Source organism: Podarcis raffonei, chromosome 11 (genome assembly GCF_027172205.1).
Source record: "Podarcis raffonei isolate rPodRaf1 chromosome 11, rPodRaf1.pri, whole genome shotgun sequence".
NCBI lineage: Eukaryota > Metazoa > Chordata > Lepidosauria > Squamata > Lacertidae > Podarcis > Podarcis raffonei.
This window is the reverse complement of record NC_070612.1, coordinates 26,449,622-26,470,660: the sequence shown is the minus strand read 5'-3', so window position 1 is coordinate 26,470,660 and position 21,039 is coordinate 26,449,622. Positions and strand designations below refer to the sequence as shown.

General features: G+C 43.1%; 2 protein-coding genes across 3 annotated transcripts in view; one reads left to right on the top strand and one right to left on the bottom strand.

Annotated features, from left to right (window-relative positions):
- Positions 1 to 1,375, bottom strand: part of NLN (neurolysin) — a 38,477-nt gene extending 37,102 nt beyond the window's left edge. The window contains exon 1 of one of the 2 annotated variants that reach the window (XM_053408080.1): positions 1,098 to 1,375. In XM_053408080.1, coding sequence (XP_053264055.1) covers positions 1,098 to 1,360 — 263 coding nt within the window. In that variant the 5' untranslated portion in view covers positions 1,361 to 1,375. The remainder of the gene's footprint in view (positions 1 to 1,097) is intronic. The other variant, XM_053408082.1, reaches the window with a different exon arrangement.
- Positions 1,376 to 1,405: 30 nt separating this feature from the next.
- SGTB (small glutamine rich tetratricopeptide repeat co-chaperone beta) lies at positions 1,406 to 19,351 on the top strand. Its single transcript, XM_053408090.1, has 11 exons — positions 1,406 to 1,617; positions 6,100 to 6,221; positions 10,508 to 10,611; positions 11,825 to 11,894; positions 13,721 to 13,820; positions 14,257 to 14,361; positions 15,795 to 15,933; positions 16,021 to 16,083; positions 17,333 to 17,370; positions 18,127 to 18,210; positions 18,996 to 19,351. The coding sequence occupies exons 2-11, from the start codon at positions 6,122 to 6,124 to the stop codon at positions 19,105 to 19,107; spliced, it is 915 nt and encodes a 304-aa protein (XP_053264065.1). The 5' UTR covers positions 1,406 to 1,617; positions 6,100 to 6,121; the 3' UTR covers positions 19,108 to 19,351.
- Positions 19,352 to 21,039: the final 1,688 nt, after the last annotated feature.

The window sequence follows — 21,039 nt, the reverse complement described above, 5'->3', positions numbered from 1 at the left end:
ATCTAAAACCTGCAACCACCCTCATTAGTAACACAGATAGTGTCTTAGAAATTATTATTTTTTAGCCTGTATCTTCATCACTGTAAAATATGTATAGGACCATAGCATATTATATATAGGCAGACTGTTATAATCACTCTAGCTCCTAAAGATAAGAACAATAGCTTTACAGGTTTCTCAATCATATATTAAATATACAAGCATGTCTGTTACAAACGCAGCTAAGCACATTTCAATAAATTAACTCCAAAATTCACGAACAACTTAATGCTTTTGCTAAATGATTACTGAACTGAGCCCTTTTGTCACTGTTCTAGATTAAGGTGTGTCAGAAACTGTATTGTATTATTAAGTAAGGGATCTCATGCAGTCAAGGCAGGCACATTTGGGTGCTCTTTAATCCTACTTCTCAAACTGCAATCCAGTGAAAGCATATACCCAATTGGTCCATTAAAGATTAATCTAGAAATCTAATGGTATTGAAATCATGACATGTGGACTCAATATACATAAGATGTTCCTTGCATGCATCCCACATGAATGCAGGTTCCTGCCTGCAAAGGCTCATGTCACAATAAAGAGATTCCCATAGTGTGCCCCCCCCTTTTTTTCTTTTTGCATGTTCGATAGTTTCCGTCACATTCTGAGTGCCGGAGGCTTGCTAAAATTGTGGCACCTAAAGGGAGGAGAGGGCGGCCAATATGGTCAAGAGGTCTGAAGTCGGGTAGGGTGGGATCTTCTTTTTCAGGGATGACAACTCCTAAACTGCAGCGATTCCCTCCTCTGCGTCTATTTGAAACACCCTTAAGAATAAGGTATGGCTTTCTTCCTTAGCAGCGAGCATCTGAAGGAAGAAACGGGCGCTGGAAACAGTTGAAGGGAAGGCGATAGGGAGGTTAACCTATAAAGGAGCGATTTTACCAAACGGCTACTCCCACCGCGGAAGGGAGGGCATGGCCGCTTAATGCACTTGTGCCACACAAAAGATATTGCGGCCAGGAGGGAAAAAAGACAGCCAGACCCCCTCCCATCAGCGTCCTTCAGATACCACGCGGGGCGAACGGATCCCACCCGAGACCCTCCCGCTGCCGCCTTACTCCTTTGCAGGTGAGGCGAGGTCTTTCTTGCACGGGGTACCTGCAGAAGCTTCGGCCCGCGGAGACGCCCAAGGACAGCATGAAGGGAAGCCGAGCGAGGAAAAGCAGCCCCGCTCCCAGCCAAGGACGCCCCCCTCTCGGCTCCCACGCGCCGGCCGCTCCCAGCTCCCTTGGCCGCCTGCCGGGGCGCACGCACAGCTCCCCCCACGTGCGCCTGCAGCCGCCGCCGCTTCGCGCGCTCGCAGCCCAGCCGAGCTGCGCATTCACTTCCGCCGGGCCAGGTCTCGTTCCCGCCGCCGCCGCCGCCGCCGCCACCGCGCGCGCAGGCGCGCCCCCTTCAGGCACGCGCCCGCCTTCCCTCACTCCCTCTCACACGGACGACAACAACGCCTCGGGAGCGAGCTGGGGACAAGTTTGTGCCTCTCATAGCAGCAGCGGCGGCGGACGAAAGCAGCTTGGTAGCGGACAGCCATTGCTCCGCCCGCCCGGTCTTCCTCCTCCTCCTGATCCTGCTGGCGCGGTAAGCTCTTCTGCCATTGCCCTGCCCTTCTGCATGGAGTGTGCCGCGCAAAAGCCGCAGAGAGGCTGCTGCCGCCGTAGCCGCCCGTGCAAGAAGGAGGGACGGGGCGAACCTCTGGCTCTCCCAGATGTTGGTGCGCATGTTGGTGAGGAAGGGCGCCCAGCATCCCCGTCGCTTTCCTTCCCCCTTTTGCAGGTCTTCGCCTCGCACCCCACCCCTCAGGTAGCTCGCCGTCTCCCGCCTTAGCGTCCGGGGCGATCTCGGTCTGGCTGGCGCACCTGAGGTGGACGTAGCCTAGCCAGATGGAGAAAATGGGCGAGCGGAGGTGTTTGTGTCAGGTTTCCTAGGCAGGATTTCTCCCGCGTTGGGTACGCATTGCATGACTGTCCTCGGCTCGTGAGCTCCCAGCCCTGAAGCTGTCCACCTGCCAAATGTGCGTATGTGGGCGAACCAGGGGGAACCTGCCGAAAGCATTCCCAAGGAATAACGTTTTCCGAAATAGAAGCGGCCAGTTATATAACTCCTTAAAGTGCACCGGGGGATGCAAAATGCTGCCGTTATTAAGGACACGCTGCATCCTCCTGCGCTCGGCAACGTTTGCCTCAAGTGGGCTGCGGCACCATTAAAACAAACACACCGTTTATTATATGCAGCGACGCGGACTTATAAAAAATATTGGGGGGGCCCGGGAAAGCTCATGAATAATAAATAAGCTCATGAATATGCAAATAAAGTGGCGCCGCCTCCTCGTGAGCGAATAGGGGAGAGCGTGCTGCGCCTATTAATCAGCTCCAAAGGAAATTGGGTGGAGCTTTTGCTCGGGAGGGAGGGCAGGAGGCATGCAGCCCGCCCCCCCTGTGCATTTTGGGCTGGGGGAGGGGCGGCGATGGCGCTCTGCTGGAGGGGCGCCGGAGATTATTGGGGGGGCAGAGCCCCCCCAAACGAATTTTTGAGGGGGCTCGGGCCCCCTCAAGCCCCATGGAGTCGGCGCCTATGATTATATGACAACACTTCTTGCTTCGCCATTGGCTAGCAACCCTTTGGATGTTCATCATCAGCCTTAATAGTCCGCACAGTATTTTTAGCATCGGTATTATGAAGTCTTTTCAGGGTGAATTTGGCAGCGGGCGGTGGGGAGGAGGAGAACCTATGAAGTTGTACTGGGAAAAATTTCCCATAAGTTACATAATTTCTAACAGAGAAGATGCTGGATGCAAATGAAGCTCTGAGTCAGCACTGTGTCACTAATCACAAGTTTGCATTGAGGTCACCATGTTCTAGTCTTCATCCTAAAGGGCAGGTCTATGTTGGAAGAAGACAGTTATTATATTTATTTTCATAAAAGGGCATGTTTCCCTTTGCCATTTCCATCGGTTCAGTTGTGTGGTTCATTTAAAACAACAATGTGGAAAGCAATTTTGGGCTGCATTGATAGGTGATAAATTATTAGTAGTAATAATTTAGTTCTATAGCAGCATCAGTGAGCATAGTGCTTTTCCAGAGTCCTTAAGGAGATTCCATACATTGGAGGTAGTTGGTGGATTTTTGGGGGGTGGGTGGGGCAGCTGCTGCTGTTTTCATCCTTTCATCTCTTGCCCAGGGCTAATATGCTTATGCATTGTGTAAATAACCATGGCCAGCCTGAGGCCTAGCTGGAATGTGCATGTGAGTTGCTGTAGGATGGTGATAGGAAGAGCTCAAAATATTGACTAGGAAGCTTCCTTTTACTTGCAAAATGTTTTATCGATTGTTGTCGTTTCATTTGTTTTTTGTTTTCCCCCTAACAATCTAAACTGCCTCGGGAATATCTAATTGAAAGATGGTTTAGACATGTTTTAAATAAATAAATAAAGTGCATGCCTCAGCAAAACCCAAAATGCAGCCTCACAGTAGACATAAGATCCATAGTGACAGACCTGCTGTCTTTCGTGAACATCTTGAGCCCAGCAACATGTAGTCTGAGTTCTCATCTCCGGTGGTGAGTGCACTCATTCTTCAGCACTGGGACTTGGTTTGCCGTTAAATGAAGAAAAGAGTTCCCTTAAGGATATGTAATGTGCCAAGCTTCCGCCCCCACCCCTGGAAACTCAGGCTTCAAGCAATTTCTAAAAGCTCACTTGGAACCCAAGCTCGCCCCATCTTAACCCCCTCAAGGTTCACAGAATCTTAGCACTATGACTCATGCCCCTGGCCTCTGAATATGAGCCACCAAGCATAGATCATAATAGCCTCCATATGCCAGTAGTCCAGAAAATGTACAACATTTGGCTCAGTCTGGTTTATCTCAATTTTATTGAAACATAAATTACCGGTATTGTCTTCCCTTTGAACGCCCCCTCCTGCATTCATAAATAGACCAACACTTGATATTGTTTCATTGGTAAAATTAGAGGGAAAATGACTATTACTCATACTTATTCTAAGTACAATCACAAGGGCTCCTGATTGGATGTTCGGCTATGTGATGCTGAATGTTACCTGTTATCTCTGTTCTTTGTTTTTGTTTAAATTCACGAACCAAGAACTTACACATTGATCACTAATAATGAACCATATGTTGTAGGTATTACTGAAAATTTATTATGCTATTTTTGTGATATACAAATGAAATAAGAAGACTTGGTATATTTATTTGTATTATTATTCCTACGATCCTTGTTTATAAAATCCAATAAAAGGTTATTAAAAATAATAGCCTCCATATTTTGAGAACTAGGGAGAACACTTGAACAGACCAGGAAACACACCCCAGCTCTGCTCTTTGGGGAAACTGTACCCAAACTGCAGCAACCTCTCTCTTTCTCACTTTAACCCCTCCCAGAAGTCAATATTACAACCCAACCAAATCCATGCATATAGTTGATAGAACTACCAGTATGAATATGCTCCACCCCAGCAAGCAGACAGTGTTGGGTAGCAATGCCAGCACAGCCAGGTTCCTACCAGCCTAAATGCTGGCTCCCTTGGCCTGAAGTGAGATGAACACTGCACCCCATAGTCGCCTTTGACTGAACTTAACTGTTCAGGGGTCCCTTAACCTTACCTTTTTTACCATAGGGCAGAAGAAAATACCCAGAAGAAAAATCTAGAAATTCCAGAGTCAGGAAATTAATTTCTGTGTTGCGAAATGAAATCATTGTCTCTACTCAGATCCAAATGAACAGAATTGACCTACTTGATAAATTGTATATTGTTGATCAGCGCTTGGTTCCGTATCATTTCCAACTACTACGTTTCCTCCCTTTTGTGCCCATTTTTTTTTAAAAAAAGCATGATGTTTTCACTGATTTTCAAATATATATAAAAAAAGAATAAAACCCACAATACATTGCACCCATTTGTATGCATACCTGCCAGTTGAGGGTGATACTTTATCTCTCTGTTGAAGGAGCTTCTCTAAGCCACAAAAGCTTTTGTCATTATAAATTGGTTAGTCTTGGTATGCTATGAGATTCTTAGTTCTTCCCTCAGTCCTCATGCAGGGAAATAGAGAGCTTAACAGGCTTAACTGCTTCCTGTATCCCCACATTTTGGCTCTTTGAAGTGCAGCAGTTGCACGTTGAGAGGCAAATCCCAACAAATCAGCTATGTGCACGATCGGTTGAAGCTCTTCTCTCAGTCTACAGATGGTAGAGGCAAGGCAGAGGGGCAAAGTCAGTTAAGAAGATAAAAGGTAATTTGATGAATTTATCGGTGCCCAAGGCCTGGGCGGCAGGGACCCTGTCTTTCTATAAGCACTCCTTATCCCAGGGGTCAGCAAACTTTTTCAACAGGGGGCTTTGTGGAAGGCCGGACTATAAGCCATCTCCCCTGACTTTCCCCTCCCTTCTCCACAGCACCAGACGAGCCCTGGTGGCTGCTTACCTGTGTCTTACGAGCTGCAGGGGCTGGCGGCAGCAGCGAGGGGACGATGAGCGGTGCATGAAAGGGCTCCAGAGAAGGGCTGCTTAAAATGGCGGCTGCTTGAGCACTGCTGCTGCTGGCACCAACAAAGCCCAGCCCCCTTCCTCCTCTAGGCAGGGCGGGGAGAACGTAGGAGGGAGGGAGGGAGGAGGGAAAGGAGAGGGAAAGAGTGCATGTGCAATTCCCCGACCATCCTGGACCATCCACGGGCCGGATCCAGAAGGCAATTGGGCCTGATCCAGCCCGCAGGCCTTAGTTTGCCGACCCATGCCTTATCCCTTCCCTGTTTGGGTTTTTGGAGAGGAACAGCAATGGGGAAAAGCAAAAAAGATTGGTTAATTTAATTCAATTGAATTCATTTTTTTTAAAAAAAAATAATTGGAGTGGGCAGAGCCCTATAGTCTATGATAAAGGAGTCTTCATTATCCACAACAAACTCTTCTAGCTTCAGCATAATTCAGTAAAGTAGCATCCAGAAAAACTGTTGTTGAAATCTAAAAGCTTTTGCGTTCTCAGTTTTACTGGGTTTCCCTGTATTTCCTTAGAACTAATTTGATTGTTCTTACTTTTGTGATTCAGGGGAGCTTCACAAACCTTGAAAATGTCTTCTGTCAAACGCCTTGTATATGCTGTCATCCATTTCTTGCGAGAACAGAGTCAGATGGATGCATTCACATCAGATGAACAAGAAAGCTTGGAAGGTTTGTGGTGATGACTGAAGAGTCATGATGCCTGATGGAAGTGTTGATGTCAAATGTGTGAAAACCAAGAGAGGCATTAAAGCTGTGTTTGTTTTATTCTGTGCTGGAGGTTTTCAAGCAGAGACACCTTGTTAGAAGATGACTAATAGCAGACAGACTTCCCAGGAAGACAGCTTGTCGAAACACAACCAATGTTCCCTTGCAGTGCGTAACCCCTGGAGAGAGCTGGGTCAGATTGCAGTGGGCAGCCAGACCTGGCGCCTGTTTTGTCTTCCTGAATGTTGGAAGATTCAAGACAGATAAGAGAAAGTACTTCTACATGCTGTGCATACTTAAACTGTGGAACTCACTCCCACAGGAGTCAGTGATGGAAGCAGCAATGGATGCCAACTAGGGTGGCTTTAAAAGAGGATTGGACAAATATATAAAGGATAAGGCTTATCAATGGCAACTAGCCATGATGGCTATGATCTGTCTCCATGATCAGAAGCAGCAAGGCTTTTAAATACCAGTTTCTGGAAACCACAAGAGGGGAGAATGCTCTCATGCTCGGGTCTTGCATCCAGGTTTCCTGCAAGCATCTGAGCAACCACTATGAGAACAGGATGCTGCAGTAGATGTCCCATTGGCCTGATCCTTATGTTCTTAGTTTACATGGAGCAACAATGAGGCTCAGTTGGCAGGAAACCACAAACTGGGTGGGCTTGGTAGCCAAAAATTGCTTCTGGAGGCTGGTGAGGCTCAGCTTTCTTGCTTCATACACCACAGAGGCAGAGTAAAGTCTTCCATGTGACATGCTTAGATCAAAGGCAAGGATAGAGAGGCTTAGCTCTAGGTCTGCCTCTCTATGTTGAGGGAATTTCAGCTGGGAGTGGCTCCCATCCTGCCTGGTATGTAGTCAACTGGAGTTTCTCAGGGTACTTCCTACCCGAAAGTTGAAAGGAGATGATGGCAAAACCATAGTTCATTTGGCAGCCATCTGTGGGCCAACAGCAGATTCATTACATACATGAAATTGTCTTATTCTGCACTGGATGTAGATGTGTGATTGCTAGGCTGTAAATGAACTGACCTGGATCCTGAGATCATCTGAGGCACTGCTTCATGTTCCTCCTCCACAGGAGGTTTGGAGGATGGCAACACAGGATCAAGCCTTTTCAGTGGTGCCCCCCTTTCGTTCAGAACAGTGAACTGCAATACTTGCATAGGCATAACCCAGCAAGATAGAGTCAAATGGAATTGACATGCTGAGGGATTAGGAAATTTGTGCTTGATTAGACAGTAGAATTTTTCTCAGTGTAAGCAATCTAAGCATATGGTGAGATTAAGTAGCAGGGAAAGAGGTATGTTAAAGTTCAAGCAGAGCATGAAGCAATATAGCTTCATGAGAAGCTATATTGAGAAGGCTATGGATCAGGCTATAGATAGGGATGGGGAACATGGGACTTTCCAAATTTTTTGGGCTCCAACTCCCATTATCCCCAGCCAGCATTGCCACTGGTCAGGGATGGTAGAAGCTGAAGTCCAACGTTCATCTGGCACGTCACAGGCTTCCCACTCTTGACATATATATATACAGTGGTACCTCAGGTTACATACGCTTCAGGTTACATACACTTCAGGTTACAGACTCCACTAACCCAGAAATATCACCTCGGGTTAAGAACTTTGCTTCAGGATAAGAACAGAAGTTGTGCTCTGACGGTGCGGCGGCAGCAGGAGGCTTCATTAGCTAAAGTGGTGCTTCAGGTTAAGAACCGTTTCAGGTAAAGAACAGACCTCCAAAACGAATTAAGTACTTAACCAGAGGTACCACTGTAGTGTGACTGCTTGCACAGATTGAGGGCATAGACAGGAATAGGAAGCTTATATAGAAGCAAAGAGGAGTCATGACCTATTAAGCAAAGTGGGTGCAGCAAGATGATGGGACTAATCAGGCAGGCATCACAAATTGCATGGCAATCAAGGCCCTTTGTATGACTTACAAGACCTTTTACACTCTGCTACATAAATATATGGGAATTCTGAGTTCCTTGGCACAGCACGTACCTTGACCAGCAGAGTACCAATTCCTAGTATGGGCAGCAGGAATTGAGCAACTTCATGCATGGAAGAATCTGCAGTAGAAGTCCCTTCATCCCTACCTTGCCATACTCCCAGGAGTAATATATGGGGGTTGGCAGGAGATGGAGCATCAGTGGTGCCCTTCAAGTGGTGATGCCACTCCCCAGGAATGGGAAAGGCAGGGCAGAGGTCCAGGGAACTCATGAGTTGGCAGTGGCTGCACAGGTGTGCACCTGTGGGCTGCTTCTATTTTGGAGGGGCCAATACTTACTGTTGTGCCCTTTCCCCCATGCCAGTGAGTGCTGCTCTGCCCTTGTGTCATGTGCCACTCTGGCATACTCCCTCGTTTTGCGCAGGTTTTTTCTTAACATCAAATGCAGTTTTGCTGGGGGAATGTGTATTTGGGGTTTTTTAGGCCTTGCGGGCCTGCAAAGATTGAGGGTGTAATTCCATGTTGAGCTTGTTGGCTTGGAAAGCATCTCAGCAATAAAAAAGAAGGCACCTTGGCTTTTCGTTAGGAAAAGTTTGTTAAAATAAATAAACAATTGACAGGTTTTTTTTGGAAAGGTTTGGAAATAATTCCAGATTAAAAGTTTCCTTTTCCAAAACAAAAGCAGTGTAGTGTAGTAAATATACAGTGTTGTACTCAGCTTGGGGAAACCCAGGTTAAAATCCAACCTGAACTGCAAATCTTACCAGCTGACGCCAAGCCCTAACCTCACAGGGTTGTTGTGAGAGAGTATCAGTATACATTAGCTTCCTGCATTGTGGTGTCCCTCTACATGTTTTGTGCTATAGCTCTCATCATCCTACGATTATTGGCCATGCTGGTTGCAACTGATGGGAGTTTTCATCCAAAACAGGAGGGGGCATCAATTTGGGGAAGGCTGATGTACATTACCTGAACTTTTTGGAGTAAGGGGTAGGGGAATAGTGAAGCTGTTGCAATAGTTTTACTACAAGACATGCTCATTATTCTTTAACAGCAAAGTAACTTAATAACGTTGATATCCTATAAAACCATTCTGAATTCCAGAAAATTGTTTGGAAGTATCACAAACCTAAATAAACTTTTATTTGAAACCATTTGTTTATTTTAGACTGTTCTATCCCAGGAGGTCAGAGTGCTTTATAGCAATTGCAAACAGATGATGCAGTTTGTTCTAGAAGGCCCGTTATTATTTTAGAAACTCTGCACCTTTGGTACTAATGGAAGTTGTGCAGATGACATGTTCATTTGTTTTTCTTGCTTGGATAACACACACACTTTTGTTAAATCAAACATTTTTGTGACGTTAAAGAGAGAGAGAGAGAAATATTGCAAGTTATCAAGATGGGTCCAGTCTGTCCTTATTTAGCCATAGAGAGGAATGATTGCCCGGCTATTGTTGCCTGTCTTGAAAGAGTTGACACTGTAGGAGTACATGAATGTGGTTGGTCTCTGATTGGTATAGAAGCAAGCCCAATTCAAACCATAGGTTCTCCAGCTGACTTGATTAACTAACCAGAGTTTGTTATAAATTTCAGTCCTCAGTCCAGATGACACAACAAGCCAAGATTCAGGGAAAATAAGCCTAAATGCTGCCAAAGTTGTGGGGCAGGAGGGAGGTTTGTGTGAGCCTAAGGATCCTCTCTAGGTCAGGCTCATAGCGTTAAACCATGGTTTACCATTTCTTGTGAATGTGACTAAAGGGTGTAGTTGACTTAGAAACTAGGAAGATGTGATACCAACAGTCACACCATTATTTTTTCCCATATGAAGTACATTTCCAAAGAAATTCTAATCCAAATTGCCTTTTGATGGAGGCTGAGAAAGCTGACTAGTACTTATAAATAACTACTTAAATCTATAAGTACTTACTGATGAAGCACGTTCCTGTGGCCAGGTTCGTCAACTGAGTCTGGGTCAATTGGTGTTGACTGAGAGAAGGCAGTGCTTTATTGATCCATTACATGTTATATTTGCTGATTTGCAAAGATTTAGCTGCCAAAATCCACCTCTGATTTCTTTCAAGTTCTTTGGTTTCTGCCATTAATATCCTGCCTTTCTTCTATCATGGCATACATATGGTCACCCTTCCGTAATAGTGGGTTTGATTCTGGATTTAGTGAATTGTCGTTATAAGGCAGCAACCATGGAATGAAGAATTTGTGTTACTTGTAAATATTGGTAAATTAATAGGTGGTTTCCGTTTTAAAAAACAAAACATATTTCTCTACAGTGGCAATTCAGTGTTTGGAGACAGTCTTTAAAATTAATTTGGAGGATTCCCATCTTGCAGTACCAATACGCTTGACAGAAATGTTTGACGATTCTTGTCACAAGGTAAGATTGTATTTGAGCAGATATGTTTATAACTTAAATAATTTTAACAGGGCACAGTTTTTTGTTTTCCTAGTCGGTTTTAGTTCTAGCATGTTAGTTGAAGAAAAGGGACTAGTGGTCTGGTTCAGACAATCATATCTGCCCTTAATAAGCTAAGAACAAAGAGCCTCACATGCAACTCTTTTTCTACCGCTTTTGCAACATGCCTGAATTCAATGAAGAAACCACCAGTGAACCATAGTTTGAACAGGAAAACTTGGTGGTCACCATCTTTGGAACAAGCCAGAATCTTAAACCATGTGTTGAGGCTTACTTAAACTTGTAGTCTTGTTCCATCCTGTCTTGTTCCAAGGCTGGTAAGTATAGTCTCCTGGTTTGGACAGGAGATTACCATGTTGCATTCAGGCCAGTAAAGGGTAGCAGAACAAACTGCATGTGCAGGTACAAGGTTCATTCATATTTCATCTTATTAAGCCAAATAATGATTGTTCAAACACTGGCAATCTCTCAAAAGAGGCTTCAGTAATAAGTAAATATATACGTACAGATGAACTAAAAATGAATAAATACGCAGTAGTCACTATCCTGATATGTGTGTGCCAAATTTTAACTTGAAAGCAAGTGTTTAATTTTAAAATAAATAAGACTATATATGTGTAACAAACGTTCTGAGGGTCAGGTACCGAGTTAACAGCTAGATTACAAATTTATGGCACCCAGCGTTGAGCTGCATGCAAGAATCTGCATATTTATTAAACAGGTTTTGCAATATTCACCACTTGTTTTGGGCAGAAGATAGTCACGTGCTCAGATAGATAATCAATGTTGTAGAAGCTGACTGCATGCAACTGAGTCCAGCATGGATCTCTGCACTTGCACACCCAAGAGCTAAATGTTTTGTTTTAAAACCCAATGCAGTAAATGCAATTCATTCTTGAATATTCCAGATTACTATATTATTTTGATTGGTGTCTCAGTTCCCTGATGCACTTAAAAATGAGAGTTGTATCCTTTATACCAATTTATTTTTCTTGCCCTTTTTTAGATTATTCATCTGTACCATGCAGAATAAGCTAATATTAGCTTATTAGCCTGCTCATTGCTGATAGGCCCACTCTGGCTAAATTTCCATTTAAGATTGGTAATAGGGGTAGCTAAATCTAGATAAGATTATTTAAAAAATGAGATTTACCTTTCTTTAAAATTCATATAGAATGAGATACTGCCTCTCTCAGATTCTTTGCCAGAGGATCTTGAGAAAGCTGACCAGCTGAAGGATGAAGGTATGTAACTGAGAAGAAGTAAACATACCATTCCATTTTGCCATAGCTTTCGTAGTTCAGTTGTCGGCCATATTGAAGTATGGTTCATGAATGATGCGCAGCTATTCAGGCTTCTAGCCAACCCTGTTAGTAGAGAACTGTTGCGTATTGCATTAGATGCTGTATAATAGAAAGGAATAGTCTGCTGGCTGCTCTGAAGGAAATGAAAAAGCACAGGAACACTTAAATGTAGAGCGCAATCCTTACTTGGAAGTAGGGCTGCAAAGTTAGTGAGCTGGACTCATTCAATTAAAAACTTCTAAACTACTAAAAAGGTTCCCTCATTTAATTGGGCAGCAGTTAAAATATATATTTTAATACAAACTTGTATAAAAAGCTGTGGGTGAGTAGTTCAGTCTTGGAAGAGGCAGTCTCCCTTCTCTCTTACACAGAGAGTGTGTGTCTTCTGAGATAACTGCTATTAAACAAGGGAGGAATTCAATGTCACACTCTTGAAATTGCTCCGTCAGCGTAATATTTTCAGCTTGCTGGATGGAATAATCCTCCATTCTCCTCCCTCCCCCCCCCACTGTTCTGGAGGTTCTTCTGACCTCCCTTGGAGCCAAATTTGGGGTGGCCATGGGGGAGAAGCAGGGGGAGAAGCCACGCTACACAAGCAGAAGTCATTGTGCATGGCTTCCACTGAAAGGGCTTGTTAGGTGATTCCTGCCCCCCAAGTGTTTTATTGTCATCATACAAAATAAAAACAAATAGAACAAAATACTTATTGCTTCAGAAATATGATTTGTGCCTGTGTGCAAATTTAATTGCCTATCTAATTAGTAGATTAACGTTTCTTTAATACACTTCCAGCTCTGTTTGGAAGTAATCCCACTGAATTTACTAAGACTTACTTCCATAAAAATGAGTTAGGTTCCCTGTCTCTGTTGTGTGCTGATTGCAAGTGACACCATTAAGGCATGTTCTGCGCCCCGCCCCCCGGAATGCTCAGCACTGTAGTTCATTAAGGGTTGATGGGAATTGTAACTGTGAGAGATAAGCTCACAGTGGCAGTGTTGAATCCAGGAGCACTGCCAAACTGCAGACCTGCTCCTTCCAGAGGAATGTGGTATCATCCAGAACAGGCCATCTTCACACCTCCCTGATGTGATAACTCAGGAAACATACCAACTCAGTTTTTTCAGGATTCAGCTTCATTTTATTGACCTACATAAAGCCCATCGCCATCTCCAGGCTCTCACCTCCACTGCCTCTCCTGATTCAGATGGGACAGAGAGATGGAACAGATATATTGAGTAACTTTTAAGTATTTTATATATACTGCAAATCCTTACAGTTGTTACCCCGTTCACCCATGCTGTAGGCCTATGAAATAGGTAATAAAAGCTTTTCCCATTTTAGAGATTTGGGGGCATCAAGGCCCCATTCTGTGATATGTCCAAGGCCTCCACTCATTTATGACACGGCATCTAAAACACAAAGCTTTCAGATACAGTTATAGTACTCTAGCTATCAACTATACTGACTCGCTTATTCTACCCAGTTTCCTCCTTGTTTAAAATGACAAAATCTCTTGAATTTCCACAATCAAAGGTCATATGTTGTGTCATTTTGTATCAAGGAAAATTGCATGGGAAAGGCATGCATAGTTCTAGTTGGCATGTGTTATACTGCTGAAAGCAATTTGTTTCTGAAAAGACAGTTGCAAAGGGCAACAGAGTCATAAAAGTGCTTTATGTGGTGTAGTTTATAACAATCTGTGGCTGTTGTTTAATACATCAGCATTCCAATTATCCACAAAATTTTATTGTTGCAATTTATTTCAGGTAATAATCACATGAAGGAAGAAAATTATGGTGCTGCGGTGGATTGTTATACTCAGGCTATAGAACTGGATCCAAATAATGCAGTCTATTATTGCAACAGGTAAATAAACTTGGAACAATGAATTATATCAGTTCTACCATCTGTCTATATGTCTACAGTTCCCTAGAACACGGCTCCAAACTCTTGTCCTTGTTTGATCACCAGCATGGTTTTCCCCCTTATAAAAATTCCACTACATTTCCTTAAGTAGTCCAGTTCAGTCCATTGCGAAGTTAGTTTGTTCAGGTGACTTTGCTGGGGATAGGGTTGCAATGCTATATTTGCTTGGAATTAAATATATTTGCTTGGAATTAAGTTCTGCTGAGATTGATTGGAATTAATTTCCAAGAAAACATGATTAGGATTGGGCTGCAAATTAGTTTAAATGTTAGGATGTCAACATTACTGGATTGGGTTGATGAGTGGATGGATAGTCTCGTTGTTGATATACACTTTTCTTAGCTGCACTCTTTGTTCTTTTTCTTTCTCACTTCAGAGCTGCTGCTCAAAGTAAGTTGAGTAACCATAATGAAGCAATAACGGACTGTGAAAGAGCTATAGCAATAGATCCAAAATATAGCAAAGCATATGGAAGAATGGGGTAAGTAAACTTAATTTGTTTGAACATTGAATTAAAGTGTGTTGTCCTAACACACACATCAGATATCAAACTCTCGCCACACTTACAGTATGCCCCTGGGATATTTTCTGATATCTTGGCAACTGCCTATCAGATTTATTTTATTCTACCAGTACATCCACACTGCAGACTCTGTCTAAGAGGAGTCAATATGGATGTCATTGAGAATGATACAGCAGCAATAGCAACTATTAATTTTGTTTGGCCTAAAACATTAGATGTACAACTACAGTGCTAATTGCAATAAGAAACATATTTGAGTTAGATGGTATTGGTTAAGTTGGACCCTCTGTAAAAGAGACATAAAGCTGGTGAGATGATACTTTTATTGGGCTACCTAGGACTGCAGATGTGCAATTTTGAATTTAGCTTAACCTTTCAACCAAAATTACTAGTACAGTATACCGTATTTTTCGCCCTATAGGACGCACTTTTCCCCCTCCAAAAATGAAGGGGAAATGTGTGTGCGTCCTATGGGGCGAATGCAGGCTTTCGCTGAAGCCTGGAGAGCGAGAGGGGTCGGTGGGCACCGACCCCTCTCGCTCTCCAGGCTTCAGGAAGCTATCCGCAAGCCTGGGGAGCCCACGGGAGTTCCCGCAGGGCTCCCTAGGCTTGCGGATAGCAGCCTGCTGCCCGAAGCCCGGGGCGCGCTGAAGCAGCGCACTCTGGGCTTCGGGCAGATATCCGCAAGCCTGGGGAGCTCCCGCTGGGCTCCCAAGGCTTGCGGATAGCAGCCTGTTCTGGGGGCTGGGGTCGGGGGAAGCTTGGGCTTCCCCCGCCCCAGCCCTGCTCCTGGGGGGGAAAAATATTTTTTCCCCTTTATTTCCCCCCCCAAAAAAACACTAGGTGCGGTAGGTAACTTGCATCTTACATGGGGGTTATGTTCCTGGCCATTATGCATGCAAGCAAAACCATGTAAAGCCAGAACAATCCCTAGAAAGCCATTTTAAAAATCGCTGCACTTACATTTTTCCTAGAACCCTGCCCCCTTTTAATTTGTAATCTATTTTTTTGTCAAGCATGAAAAGCTGAATGCACACAAGTTAAATGCAAGTAAGCAGCTTTCTTACTTACAACCAGTCAGAAGGTGTCTCTGCTTGTCATTGGTTCTGGTTTCAGCTACTGTTGGGCTTCCTGCCTCCCGCTCTGCTAGTCTCAATGGACACCAGCCAGTCAGTGTAGGCAACACTCTAGTTAACTGCTGGGAGTTCCCTGACACCTCAAAGCCAAAACAGACTTATTATGTCTTAAAAGTTTTGTGGACTAGAGTCTACTTCCTTAGAATTTAAGCAGCATTTACATTTTTTTCATTTAAATGAATGCAAATTAGATCAGAAAATACAAATACTCTTTCAGATTGGCTTTTTCACATTGGCTTCCTTTGTTTGTATCAGATTGGCTCTGACTTCAATGAACAAATACCAAGAAGCAATTAATAGCTATCGAAAAGCACTGGACCTTGATCCGGAAAATGACTCCTATAAGTCAAATCTGAAAATAGCTGAACAGAAGTTAAGAGACATGTCCAGTCCTGTAAGTTGGCTTTCAAACTATTTATTCACCTATTGTAATGACTCGGTGCTACTTTGTACAGGATTGATGTGTATATTTAATTTTCAGACTGGAACTGGATTAAGTTTTGACATGGCAAGCTTGATAAACAATCCTGCCTTCATTAGCATGGTAAGTGTATTTAAAATTAATTTTTGTGGTTTCCGTTCCAGGTCCTCCTTCTGTTTCATGTCTTATTTTGCTCTCCGGAAGAGCAATTTAGAAACCTCAACTCTTCTTACTCAATGGTAGATGGCAGATTTCCACTGATTCTTTTGTTTTGCTATAATGAATTCTGCTCCCAAGTCTTTGGAATGCATTTCACAATAGTTTTGGGGAGGTTCTTATGGCTGCTTAGAAACTGGACCTACATTGTATATTCTGGTAAAATGAGGTTTTCTATGAGCATCTCAAAACTGAGACCCCGTAAGGTGTTGGATCCAGAGATGTTTGGAATGGAACTCTGCCAACTGGGTGCTCTCATAGGCAGAAGAGAAGGAGGGAGATGCAGTTTTTGCCTGTTGCCCCCTGTGGCGATCACACAGGGCCCCCAGATGTTTGACGGTCTATTGACCCTGTGCCACCACTGTAATTGCTTTCTTTGCTGCCACCAACCCGTTTCTCACGGGTACACACGGAGTCCAGTCAGTTGGTAACATTAACAAATAATCAAGTTTATTTTATAGGCATGAACAAGCTTATGGTTTCAGTTAATTTTTCTTGGCAGTTTCTTAATCTTAGTTCCTTAACTGTCCTATTTGTATCTAACAACTTCAAACTGATTATCCCAACTAACTATCTGACTCCACCTAATAATTCCTCTCACTCTCTCACCACACAACTCGACCAACCTACAGACTATTCCTCCCTCCTCCTTCTTCAACTCCCAACTCTCAACTGACTTTCACACAACTCCCCCTCTAACTCTAACTCCTCCTATCAGTTTCCACTGGCCAATCACATCACACTCATTTTAACCCTTTCCTTATGACCCACCTAGGAGGCAAACGCCACACCCCCTAAAGCCCCTCTACGCTACCTGAAAACCTGCTCCAGAATGTTGGCGCATCTTCCAAAACAGTGTGGGAGGTGGCTCTTGGAGCCACAGAGGGCAAGGGAAATTGGCAAAAATTGCCTCGTCCCTTTTCCTCTAGCAGGAGCTTCCACTGGATCCAGGTCGCTTCTGCAAATTGAAAAAGCCCTTCTGTTTGCAAAACAGCAGGTTTGGATCAAGCCCAAGGCATTTGCTTGCCAGACAGCTTAGGGTTGGTCAAAGGTCTGACCTCTGTTCACAATGCTGTGGAATTCTAAGCCTCCTCTTTATTCACTGTGCTATGGGCTAAACACTGGCTGCATTACAACTCAATTTCGTCTATTTCAGGCAGCGAGTTTAATGCAGAACCCTCAAGTTCAGCAACTGTAAGTATGAACTAAGAATGGAGTCTCTGTTGAAAGACATAAGTGATAAAGTCTTTGGCATACCACAGAGGATATGGTTTTTTTCTGGGGGACGACGACTCTGAACTAGAAGTTTTCACCTCATGGGCACACATGTTCCTCCCTGCCCCCGCCCCCTGCAGAAGACACTCCCTAGGGCTAAAAAGCCATTAATCATTTTTCTTGCTAGTAATAAGCAGCAATTCAGGGATTGCCAAGAGCAAAAATCTGTTAAATATTATGTATGCTGCAGATAGGTGAAGAAGAGGCTTAAGACCCTAGAATCAAAACTGGCACTGGGATCTCAGAGACAACATAATACATGAACAGACCTTGAATAGATTAAAGGAGGTGCAGAAGACCAATACTTTATTAGCAAATCATACTTTTATCAGCAAAATATTTTATTGTTATTCGGAAGAATTCAACAGGAATTTCTCAAGCACAGATCCCCATTGCAATGACTCAGAATTGTGCAAGAGAGCAGCTGTGCCTTCTAAAACTCCCAGTTGCTTTAATTTGAGTTGTGCAAGGGAAAGTTGTGCCAATTGACGTCCTTCCCAGAGCGACAGCTACATTTACTTGTAGCTTATTTTCTTTATATAATATGGCAGAGAACACTTGATAAATATATATATATATATCTCACACACGAACTGTCTCTCTCTCTCTCTCTCTCTCTCTCTCTCTCTCTCTCTCTCTAATGCCTATATTTCTCCATGTATCTAAAATCTTTAGGATGTCGGGAATGATGACAAATGCTATAGGGGGCCCTGCGGCAGGTGTTGGTGGCCTCACTGATCTGTCAAGTCTCATACATGCGTAAGTGACGTACATACTGCAATTGCAAGTTAATATTTATGAAAATGATTTATTTATGAGGTTCTTTTCATTCATATGAAATTTTATAGACTGCTTGTCCATAAGAATGTTCAAGCAGTATTATTCATACAAATATGTAAGAAGTATATTAGGACATGAGTACACTAAAACAGTATCGAACAGCATATAACATTCCTTCATTATCAACAATGTCAGCCACAGGCAAAACTAGTTATTCAGTTCAGCTGATGAAAGCCTGGTTAGATAGAAAAGTTTTCATTCGGCGCCTGAAACTGAAAATACGTGTCCCTTTAATAGTGGTACAGAATTTTGCAAAGCTGGTGTAACCACTCTGAAGGCCCTGTTACTGGTGGTTTAATACCTAACACATGACACCATTAGCAAGGCCTCATCCACCGAATGTAAAGGTTGGGCAGGACTTAGGGACCAACGGAATACTGAAAATAGTCTATTTTTAAGTTGTTTTAAAGGGAGCTGACTTGGTAGTTCTTGTTTTCTGTTTCCGTCATTGGTTACAACTTCACATCTATGTTTTGATCCTTCGTTTGAGCATTTGGCCTGTGCTTTCCCTGTCTTTTCAGCAAAATGAAGAGCAGCTTTCTAAATTTCATGTTTTTCTCAGCTTAGGGCAAATGGGCTGTCTGATTAGTACTTTCTTTCAGAGTTAATTTGAGCTTTGGCTTCCTGTGTTTTGAGTACAGCACAACAGTTGCTTCCCCTCATTTACTGATCTTTGTAAAATAAAAACAAAAATTTCTGTACAGAGGGCAGCAGTTTGCACAGCAGATACAGCAGCAAAACCCGGAACTCATAGAGCAGCTGCGGAACCACGTTCGAAGCAGATCTTTCAGCGGCAGCACCGAAGAGCATTCCTGATTAAAAGCAGCATGTGATAGAACACTGTTTTACTAATTCCAAAAGGCATACTGTAGCTAGTAGCAAATATCACCATTGTAATTCTTCTCAGACATGAGACTGGAAATCCTTTGTGTGTATTCCTTATCGTCTGTTGAAAACAGATTCATTGCACACAGATGTGAACATATCATGTATGTATATTGATGCCTTTGTAAATGGACTATAAATAAAACTGGTGACAGATTAAAATCTTTACATATAAGGCAGCATTTTCGTATCAATGCACAAAAGCATGCAATTTTTCGTTCTCTTTTAAGAGAGTGGATTTTTTGCACTAGGATTGTGCGTTGAAAGAGATCACCCACTTGTGGTGACATAATATTACTTGTGGAGTAATAATGCTTGATAGGCTAGTCAGTCCTATGTAAAATCTGTATTCAAAATATATTCAATAAGGCAGCCTTTCCTCAAAACTGAAGGGTTGCTGCCGCCCCAGAGACAAGCTGTGGCAAGCGAAAACAATTTTGCATGACTAATGTTGTTGCATTTCTTACTTTATAAGCTTATAAAGTGAAGACTGCTTTTTTTCCACATTGTGGGTCATTACTAGGGTTTTTGAAAGGAAGGAGAGCAATAGGTCTGATTGTTGGAGTTGCTTCAGGCTCAGAGGTTGTGGTGGGAGATGGAAAGAGGGTGAGTAAACCCTAAGCTGGGGGAGAAATAAATGGGTCTGTCTTGTAGGAGTTGGACCAGAAAGATTTAAGCTGTGCAGAATTTATGGGTCTATGCATAGGTACAGGCAAAGAGGGTACATCATGTAGGCTGACAAGCAGGGAGTACCTACTGTGAAATAATTGGAAACATTTCTTATAGGGCAGCTTGGGCTAGATGTAAAAGAGGCTTGGCCTCCTTCTTTGCTATACTTGTCTTAATAGACAGGACTTGCACAGCAGCAGTTCTGCATTGCAATGAATGTATTGAGAGGAGCAAGGAGAAGGAAATTATGAAAGCCATATTTAAGACTTGTGATTGAGCAATAGGTGATTCTCAGTCTCCTTATCAGTTTGTAATGGATGGATAGTGGGGAGAATTTTAGAAGCCCTAGCCAGAAAAGGTGCAGCAAGGGCTGTTGAGGAAAAAGCAGTGTATAATCAGAACAAAAGATGGGGATGAAAGTTTTCCCAGTAATATGCAGAAATAGTCTCTCTGGCGTACACAGAACCCAAGATTTTACCCTGGAGATAGCTCTGAAAATTTTGATGGAATGACACCATGTTTTTATAAAGAGATGAGTTATATGCTCATACTATCTATTCAATGTAGTTGTCATGTGCCTGTTTACGTAATCTGTGGTTTATGTAACCACGTATTGGTTGCACATTATAAACTGTCTTAAGGGAAATCTGACAGCAGAAAGTTAATACAGTATGTATATTGTAGATTATCTGAAGTCAGCTTTTTGTTATCCCCTTTTAGTTCTGCATTTGTTCTGAATTTTTATTTGTTGCTGTTGTCTTTATGCCTCTTCCTTCCTGTACGCACCTCCTGTCACTATATTTTTTATACTGTAATTCCAACAAAACATACTTATGCATTCTGCATAAAGTCTGTAACGAGAGAGACTTTCAGGCTAACAATATATTGCCACATTCAGGAAGTAGTTCATTGGAGGATATTCAGAATTCTGAGTGGGTGGGAGAGCACCAAGAGTGTTGCAGTGCTGTTAACATTTGACTTTTTCCTCAGCTACTCGCTCTACAAAGCAGCAGTTTTTGACCTTTGTTTTTCAATATACTTGGTCCCCATTGACCTGTCCTTTTCCGAGTTCTCAAGTACCTTGGGTGTCTAGTTATTGGTATTAGGACAGTGCTTCAAACATGTTTTCATTCAGAAGTAGGAGTCGCTGCTGAGCAAGTGTAATTAGAATACTGAAAATATGGAATATAAAGC

Bases quoted from the DNA above. Each gene is read 5' to 3' on its own strand.
- SGTB (XM_053408090.1), top strand. From the start codon at position 6,122: ATGTCTTCTGTCAAACGCCTTGTATATGCTGTCATCCATTTCTTGCGA. The intron at 11,895-13,720 runs GTATGTAACTGA...AATTTATTTCAG, and splicing joins TGACCAGCTGAAGGATGAAG to GTAATAATCACATGAAGGAA. The intron at 18,211-18,995 runs GTAAGTGACGTA...ATTTCTGTACAG, and splicing joins CTGTCAAGTCTCATACATGC to AGGGCAGCAGTTTGCACAGC.